Below are 9111 nucleotides of genomic sequence, written 5' to 3'. Positions count from 1 at the left end.
CTGTTGCCCCAACGGTCCCCAACAAATAGAATTTGAAAAACAAAATAAAATAAAATTTAATACATGTCCCGCGAAACCGGCCGGGTCGATCGGGACGATATGCCGAACCGTCCCCTAACCGGTTCCCCTACCCTAAATCCCCCCGGACCGCGAAAACATACGGGACCGAGTCCGGTGAGACGGATCTCGAGCCGGTCGCAGGTCGATCCAGTCCCCTTGCCAGGCAGGGCCGACCCAGTCCCCTTGCCAGGCCTAGCCTTTTCTCAAAGTTTGATGGCATATTGAACATTTTCCTTGTTTTAATACACACATTAGATTGATTAATAACTACAAATCCCTCTCGAGCCATCTTTCATCTCCCATTTCTGATATATTATGATATATGTATGTATAACTAATATTTTATTCTAGTGTGTATTGACATGTGTATGATTAATACCAGAGGCGTATTCAGGAGGGGTCACCGGGTTCACATGAACCCATGCTTCCCTCCTGAAATTATAAATAGTAGTGTTATATTTAAAAAAAAATATTAAATATAGATATGTGAACCCATTGTTGAAGTATCATACCGTGCGATTATGATTAGGTGCACCTCTCTAAGTGAGGTTAGAAATTTGAATCTTTTATTTATCTCATTTTATTTTCATTTCTAAAATTGAATAACGCCTCTCTAAGTGGTTTGGATAGGTAAAAATAATTTTGGACCTATAATTTTAAAATTTTAATTATTTTTAGTGATAAGAACCTAAATGTTAAACCGATCAAATTTATATCTTAGATCGACCTTTTCGTAATAGTGCACCCATCATCTTAAAATTCTGGATACGCCTCTGATTAATACAAATTTTTTTTTGTATTAGTAATGCATGGAGATTTAATCTATGCATTAACATAGTTATAAATCTTATTTCCCCTCAAAAATCTTTTTTTACATCTTTTCCAGCATAATTATGAAGGGTATTTTTATAAATAATTTTTTTGTCATGCCAAATTAAACAATGTAATTAATACAAGCATTATCCGTACAAATATTATTAATATACTTTATTTAATTTATTCTTCTATACTATCAAACGAGTCGATATTGTTCTTAAATGTCAATTGTGTTCGCATCACAAACTATTCTTTTTCTTAAGAGAAAAGACATAAAGTGACACCTAAAGTTGTTTCGAATTTTCAAAAAGACACATAAACTATGCAAACGTCTTATTACCCCTAAACAATCATGAACTGATATTATTACATCATTTTTTGTTCACCTGGCATGGAGAGTGTATGCACTCTTAAAGAGAGTGAACAAACTAAAAAAAAACGAATATAATTTTATTTTTATAAGTATTTTGCTATAAAATATATTTTCTTGTTTTTCTTATTATTTTAACTTTTTCTCCTTATTATTTTTTTTCTTTTTTCTTTCGTCCTTCTTCTTCAAAAATTAATTGTCATCTTCATTGTAGCTTCTCACTTTCAGTGTCACTTTTTACCACAACTCCACCTCACTTTTTTACTACTATTAGTTTAGCTCTCTTCAATTTTAAAATTATATCTAAATATTTTATTACATTTCGAACAATTTGATAAACCCATTAGATTTTAAGATGATTAGTAGGTATTATTTAGTTTTTTTATCCAAATTTCAATTAAACTTTTTCAATTTTCGGAGAATTCTGATTATTTCAAAATTATCATTTTTAGTTTTGAAGTTATATGAAAATGAGATAAATTAATTGATGATACCTTCAAAATTTTGATTTTTCTTAGAAAAATAATTAGTTTTGTTATCAATAACACAAATTCTAGAAAATAGTATAATTTTGGAAAGAAAGGAATTTGACCGAAGAAGAAGAAGAAGAAAAAAAGAAAAAGAAAATGGGGGGCTCAACTTGACGTGGGGGTGGGGTGAGGTGAGGGTGGGAGGTAAAGAAGAAGAAAGAAAGAAAAAAAAAGGGAGGGGTAGCTTGAAAGTAGGGGTGGAAGATGAAGTAGAATTTAAAATGAAATTAAAATTAAATTAATAAAATTAAAATAAGTTAAAAAGTAAAAGAGAGAAATAAAGAAAAACTTAAAATGAAAAGAAGTTATATTTTAAATTAAATTAACACGTGTGAGTTGCCACACAATGATTGGTGTGTGATAACACTTGCCACTTAAAATCTAGAATTGATCAAAAAATGATGTAATAATATATTATTAGAATTGTTTAGGGGTATAATAGGACGTTCGCATAGTTAAGGTATTTTTTTAAAAATTTAGGACAACTTTAGGTGTCACTTTCTTTCTTTTCTCTTTTCTTAAATATATAATATAGTATGACTGTAGGTGTATTTGTGTATTATCTGACTCCTTTGACGTTGAGCTCCAATATGATGTTTCTTTAGGAGACATTATGATAAACTACTGCTACTTTTGATTGCTTCATTTTCTTTCTACTCCTGTATCTAATTGCTTGGTCCTTTTGCTTATTTGCGTTACCTTTTAAAAAAATTACATTTACGTTCCTGCTTTTTTGGTATTCCACGAAAATTCGTACTAATTGATACTCTTCTAGTGTATTCTGGGCAAATAGCTCTTGTTCGATAACATGTAAATCACATGTAAAATATGTACCATACTAACTGGCAGTGCAACAAGCTCGACTAAGAAGCCGATGGGAATCGATAGATGTGCTAAAGAAATTGAAAGTAGTTATCCTTTATTCCTTTCCCTTAAATAAGAAAAAAGAATTCTTCATTCCTTCATCATCGAATACTGATTTTTTTCCCAGTGTGGAGCCATGTAAAAAGACAGTGAAACGGCGGGCCAACGGTCAAAAAACCAACTGTTAATAGGAGAAAATTGCGGACAGCTGCTCGCCATTTGCTTTCTGCAAAATATTTGAAATTTGCGTGTGAAAAAAAAGTTACTCATCGAAATCTGCGTGTGCAAATCTGAAACCTTTCACAACAAATTAAACTCCCTTTCCAATGGCTAACTCAAAATCATTCTTTCTCACGTTCAATCATCTAACAATATACCTCATTCTGTTGCTACTATCACAATCCCCACAAATTCACTCAACTTGTCGCAATTTCTGTAACAACATTCCCATAAACTACCCGTTCAGCATTGACGATGGCTGTGGCGCGCCACAGTATCGTCACATGCTGAATTGTTCCGCTACTGATTTATTCTTCCTAACACCATCAGGAAATTACAAAGTCCAATCAATCGACTACGAAAAGCAAACCATGACGATCTTCGATCCTTCAATGTCTACTTGTTCAATCCTACAACCTCACCACGACTTCAAAATGTCAGAAATTCAATCAGCTATAATCCCGCCTACGCCTGACACGGTCTTCATCCTCGTCAATTGCTCCATCGATTCCCCTGTACTTAATCATTACAAGTCCCTCTGTTTTAATTTCTCCGGTCATTCGTGTGACGAACTCTACGGTTCGTGCACTTCGTTTAAGTTGTTTCATTTACTATCTAACAGTACGCCGGCGTGTTGTTTCACGGGTTATGAAACGGTGAAGTATATGAGTATGGATATATTGGATTGCACGCATTATACGAGTGTTTATAATACGGATAGATTGGAAGGTGTTGGGCCGTTGGATTGGCTTTATGGGATGAAATTGTCATTTAGCGTGCCGGACACTGGATGTGCCCGGTGCGCTAAATCTGGTGGGACTTGTGGATTTGATGTAGAGACTGAGATGGCGCAGTGCATTTGCTCAAGCACTAGTAATTCTACTAGAGATTGTGGTAAGTGAGACATAACTTCTTCACTCAAATAATTTATGCGATCTAAATTTGATGAAGCTGAACCCATAACGTGATTTGACATGGAGTAACCATGATTCAGAATTATTCGGCCCTCTAGACTTTAAACAGTGTGTTTATGTTGAATTTTGCAGCTGGGGGCAGAGAAATAAACGTTGCTGATAGTTACAGAGCATCCTCATTTCTGCCACTGCAGTTGCTATACATTTTGGCACTTGTGGCCATTTCTTACAGCATACTATTGAGATGATCAATCTTCTGTTAAGTTTATTTATTTTTCTTCTCTTTTTGTATTTTATCTTTCTAAACTACTTATTACTAATTCATGTTCCCTAAACTAGGTGGAATTTTTAATATATATTTTTTGCGGTATTACACTTGGAAAAAAGTCAAAAAAAGATTCCAGAAATTCAGAACTTAGAAGGAATCATCACTTTTGTGTCTTTGAAATATTTGATCAACTTTATAATTTACCATCAATTACAACAACAAAAATGGTCTCATATACCAAAGCTGCGGTAAAACTCAAATGACAACTAATAATCAGCTATATGAATTATGATCACTAACGGAAGTCATTATATAATGAATATAAGTAAGTGCAAAGTGCAGTTACACGAAGTTTCACAATGGGTAGACTTACAAAAGAGAAAGGATTCATACAAAAAAAAAAAAAATAGGTGTTGAAAGATGAAAGTAATAACTCTGAGACAATTATTTAGTCTACAAACTCATATAAATTGTATATCTGCAATTATTGAAAGATGAAAAGGACATTATATAAATTATAGAGAAAATGGTTTGAAATATATTCAAATCTTGACCGAAATTGTTGTAACAATTTCAAACTTTGGGCATGATCGAAATTGTTCCTGTCCAAAGTTTGAGATTGTTACAGCAATTTCGGTCAAAATTCAGATATATTTTAGACCCTTTTTCCTAAATTATATGACAGTAATATTTTTTTCTTTTAGCTAATTCATGGTGTAATATGCACTTTGTAAATATTCATTACATTTTAAAAAATTATAATCTTAAATGTAAAAAATAAAAATAAAAAACTCAAGAGTACATAATTAATCATCTTCGTAAAAGTCCAAATGCATTTGACCATTTTTGGGTTGCATCTTTTAATTGAATATAACGTTATTGATTAAATTGAATCGTGATTTGAAAATATAAACAAAATAATTAGGAGAATAATAACAACACCTCATAGTAAAGTAATTATAAAAGTTGTAAAATGTATGGAAACTGAAGAAGAGGCAATAAAAAATTTTTTTGCAGAAGAATACGGATGCGTGATAGTGTTGATAGTCAGATCAGGTATTACTTTTCTCCTTTTCCACTTGATAGAATGTTGAATTTGTATGTATTTGAATCTTTCCCAGGAAAAATAAAGTTTCTTATTTTTGTCCCATTTTATGCCTGTTCCCTGTTCGTTGTTATGCCACAATGAATATTGTCACATATTTTCTGCTATTCATTCATTTTGCTATATCATGTGTCCAATTTCTGCAAACCCCTTCTGCAGGTGTAGGTAATTCAAGCATTCTGAGCCGACACTAAGCTGTTCATTCCAATTAAAAAAAAAAAAAATCAGCTTCCGTGTTTGATCTGCAGCTCGACTAATTTTATTTACATTTGAGAGGAAAATAAGAAGAACCTGGATATCCAGGGTGATGGCTGTTGCAAAGCTACACTTCTCTGTTCGTCCTCTTTGTCGTTCTTTTATCTCTTCAGCAAGAATGCTTGAAGAATCCATTAAAGCTGTGGTGGAAGATAAAAGATATGAACAGATTCCTGATATTCTAAGCTCTTCTGAAGGCTTTCACCGCAGTCCGAATCCCTTTTCATTTTTATCCACCTTCCCTGAAAACACTAGTGTCAAAATTGTTGACGAAATTTTACAGTCTTTTACTACGATCAGGCCTCGTTATCGCCCTCAAATTGCATATTCCTGTCTCCTTTCCTACAGTCTCCAAAGCTCAAATCCTCTCCCACTTGCTCTTGCCATTCTCCAGCGTACCCTTCGCTCTGGCTGCATTCCAGTACCTCAAACTCACCTCCTACTCTCCACTGCATGGATTGAACGTCGGAGTAAATCCTATTCTGTTTCAAGCATATTGTTGGAAATGCAGGATATTGGATATGCACCTGATTGTGGCACTTGCAGTTACCTAATCTCATCGCTTTGTAAGGTTGATCAGATAGATGAAGCAGTTAATGTATTGAAGGGAATGGGCCGTGCTGGTTGTAGTCCGGATTTGGATTGTTACGGTTCTTTAATTGACAACTTGTCTGAGCTAAGAATGACGTCTGCTATCATAAAGACATTGAATGAAATGGTTGCCATATTTGGCTTGAGCCCCAGAAAAGAAACTTTGGTGAAAGCTTTGGCAGCAATACTGGCTAACAAAGAGATAAGGAGAGCAATTGAAGTAATTGAGTTCTTAACAAATGAGGGTGTGCATATTGGATTCGAGTGCTACCAGTCAGTGCTTGAAGGGTGCTTAGAGAGTCGGCAGTTTATTTTGGCTGGAAAGTTTGTGATAGAAATGACCAAGAGAGGCTTTATACCATACATAAGGTCAAGGCAAAAGGTTGTTGAAGGCCTGACAAGTATTGGTGAGTGGAAACTTGCCAATGCCGTGAGACAGAGGTTTGCAGAGCTAAGGTCGTAGTTCCATGCATACATGTGAATCAGTAAGCTTCATAGAAAGGGATCAAGATCATTATCCAGACTGAAGGTATGACTGTAATTTCAGCAACTCCGTTGGGAGTCCTCTCAGAACCTAGGTACTGTATATCACGTTATAGTTTGTTGATTAGTTTATGAAACTCAAAGCTCGTTATTGCATTTTCATATGCGTTAGACAGAAAATTATGCATTTTTTGCTTCTGAATGTTTTGATACAGTCATACTGAAGTTGTATAGCTTCCCCAGTAATTTGAGATTGAAATGTAGTTTATTATGTTTGTAAATCATGACTTCTCATTTCCGTTCGATAGTTTAAACTTTTCCTGCGTTGAGATGAGAAAAGCATGTGATAAACTATAAAAATCAAGAATTTCTGTACTGTCCAATGTCATACTTAGAAATCTACATTATAAAGAAAACCATGACAAGTTTTAAATAAAATGAGTAAGTTTCGTAAGAGATTAAAGTTGAATTGAAAAGTTCTACTTGGCAATCTGGTATTTAACCAGATTCTAATGTCAGCTGGTCATTTTTCCAGCATTCCCCAATAGAGAAACAGTTAGGTAAAAGTGGAGTGCTAGTATATAGCAAATCAACAAGAGAAGCGATCTACAAGGATTTGAAATTTTGTTGGTGGGAGGTGACGGATATCCTGCGGAATTAGTTGAGGTGTTTTGGCTCGGACACCCAGTGGCGGAGCTAGGAATTCCATAAAGGGTGTCTAGAAATAGCACAATAAATTCAAACACACGAGCACTTTCTCATTCCAAGGAAGTGAAACCACTGGACTATAATAGCTTGTTATGTTAAGAGTGTCCAAATTATGTTATTTAATCATTTTACTATTTTTTCCGACGACCCTGACCCACCATGTGGCTACACCACTGCGGACACCACGTTCATCAAAAGAAAAAATTTCAAGAATATTCCAACAATCATGGGTGTGATCTAGTAATCAATGAAGTGAAGCAAACTATGATTCTCAAATTTAAATTTATAGTGAAGGCAAGATACACTAGATGATTTTTTTTTATCTGCCTAAGCTTTGGTGGCCGGCTGATTAACCTGATATATATATATATATATATATATATATATATCAGGTGATAGAGGATAACATTTACCCAATGAAATAGTTAAGGTACATCAAGCTGGCCAGTACACTATTATTATAATTACAGAAACGTAAGAATATTTTTTGATCGGTAAAAGAGCAAGAATATTCTATTTGCTATTGTAATATTCATATTCTTTTGAACGTAAGTTTTTCATATGCTAACAGGGTGCGTGTTATTTCAGGAATTTGTGATAAAGACCCTTTCGAATTTTTATTTTCCTCCAATATGGAAAAGAATTTATTTTAGAACTTTTTTTTAAAATAAAGCTTTTATCACATGAAAGCATGTTAGCTAGCATAAAAATATCAACTTTGATGGTTCTTTAAGCGTTCCACTGAACTTTCGAATTTGCTTGACTAGAAAGTTAGCATTGAACTTTTAGATTGGTGTCTTGACAACTGACAAGTACCTTTTGACCTTTCCTTCTGTCACAAAAGAAACTTCTATTATTTTCTTATATGTAACATTTAAAATATTTTGTTAATTTGGAAAAACAATGTCAAAAGTATTTCAATCTTGAAATCGAGACATTTTAACCGTAGATCCTAGGGAGGATAAAGTATACACACTTTGGGTGTGTTTGGTAAAAATAAAAATATTATTCCAGGAGTATTTAGGTATAGTGATGACAAATACTATGACATTTTGAATCAGGACCCGCCCTTAAACATGAACCCTTGCTTCGACTCCGACTCGAAGTCCAACCCAACCTTGGCTTAAGCCTAGCCCGGGACCCAACAACCGACCCCAGCCATGACTAGGGACCCGATGTCGACTCGAGGCCTAACCCTGACATGAGACCGACCTTGAAAATGGGCCGATGGGAAAATTTGTAATTCTGGTGAAAACAACAAGGCTTAAGGGTGAAGTACCACAATCATAATCATTTATTATACCAACCTTCTAATTAGTTTTTTTCTATTCACATTCTTCCTTTTGAGTGCATTTGTATTCTAATGGAAGATTTTTACAAAAATATACGGTCTATATGAATAGCCTCTTTCTTTTTTTTCTTTTTCACAGCAGTACTTATACACACGATATTTTACTATAGATACTGTATAGAAGTGTATAAGAGGTGCTTATACACATTTTTATGCTTTTATATAGATTGGCTTATGTAAAAATTGTGTTTGATCTTCCATGTACTTCAATTATGAACTTTAAGTGCATATTTACAAATATCTTTTTTTACGACTAGTATGACCAAACACAATTCACCTTTAACTTTAAGTCCATATATTTCAAGTAAAATGAAAAATATTTGATATCTATTCATATTGTAGACATTGAAATTTTGTGGGACTCTACAAGATGTGTTCAATTCGAGTTGGGACTCTACTAATTGTGTTCAACTCAAATTAGGACTTTTGGAGGCTACTCAACCCTAAACCCTAGTTTATGCCTATATAAAGGGTACTAAATTCTCTTAAAAGGCATCTCAAAAATTTCATAAAGAGATCAAGACCTCGATATATTCCACAAAAGACATGAAATATTTGTATAGAGGTCAAATCTAAA

General features: G+C 33.9%; 3 protein-coding genes across 6 annotated transcripts in view; 2 read left to right on the top strand and 1 right to left on the bottom strand.

Moving 5' to 3' along the window:
* Window positions 1-9111, bottom strand: part of LOC102582663 (phosphatidylinositol N-acetylglucosaminyltransferase subunit P-like) — a 40227-nt gene that overhangs the window by 16445 nt on the left and 14671 nt on the right. The gene's annotated exons all lie outside the window — the stretch shown is intronic.
* On the top strand, window positions 2794-4107 carry LOC102594685 (uncharacterized). Its single transcript, XM_006354603.2, has 2 exons — window positions 2794-3753; window positions 3906-4107. The coding sequence occupies exons 1-2, from the start codon at window positions 2967-2969 to the stop codon at window positions 4019-4021; spliced, it is 903 nt and encodes a 300-aa protein (XP_006354665.1). The 5' UTR covers window positions 2794-2966; the 3' UTR covers window positions 4022-4107.
* LOC102581659 (pentatricopeptide repeat-containing protein At1g06270-like) lies at window positions 4844-6733 on the top strand. The gene is made up of 2 exons (XM_006354562.2): window positions 4844-5097; window positions 5306-6733. The coding sequence occupies exon 2, from the start codon at window positions 5454-5456 to the stop codon at window positions 6453-6455; it is 1002 nt and encodes a 333-aa protein (XP_006354624.1). The 5' UTR covers window positions 4844-5097; window positions 5306-5453; the 3' UTR covers window positions 6456-6733.

Source organism: Solanum tuberosum, unplaced genomic scaffold (assembly GCF_000226075.1).
Source record: "Solanum tuberosum cultivar DM 1-3 516 R44 unplaced genomic scaffold, SolTub_3.0 scf00173, whole genome shotgun sequence".
In the NCBI taxonomy this organism is placed as follows: domain Eukaryota; kingdom Viridiplantae; phylum Streptophyta; class Magnoliopsida; order Solanales; family Solanaceae; genus Solanum; species Solanum tuberosum.
Note: the sequence above shows the minus strand (reverse complement) of the source record. Positions and strands in the feature narration are given on the sequence as shown.

Bases quoted from the DNA above. Each gene is read 5' to 3' on its own strand.
- LOC102594685 (XM_006354603.2), top strand. From the start codon at position 2,967: ATGGCTAACTCAAAATCATTCTTTCTCACGTTCAATCATCTAACAATA. The intron at 3,754-3,905 runs GTAAGTGAGACA...TGAATTTTGCAG, and splicing joins TAATTCTACTAGAGATTGTG to CTGGGGGCAGAGAAATAAAC.
- LOC102581659 (XM_006354562.2), top strand. From the start codon at position 5,454: ATGGCTGTTGCAAAGCTACACTTCTCTGTTCGTCCTCTTTGTCGTTCT.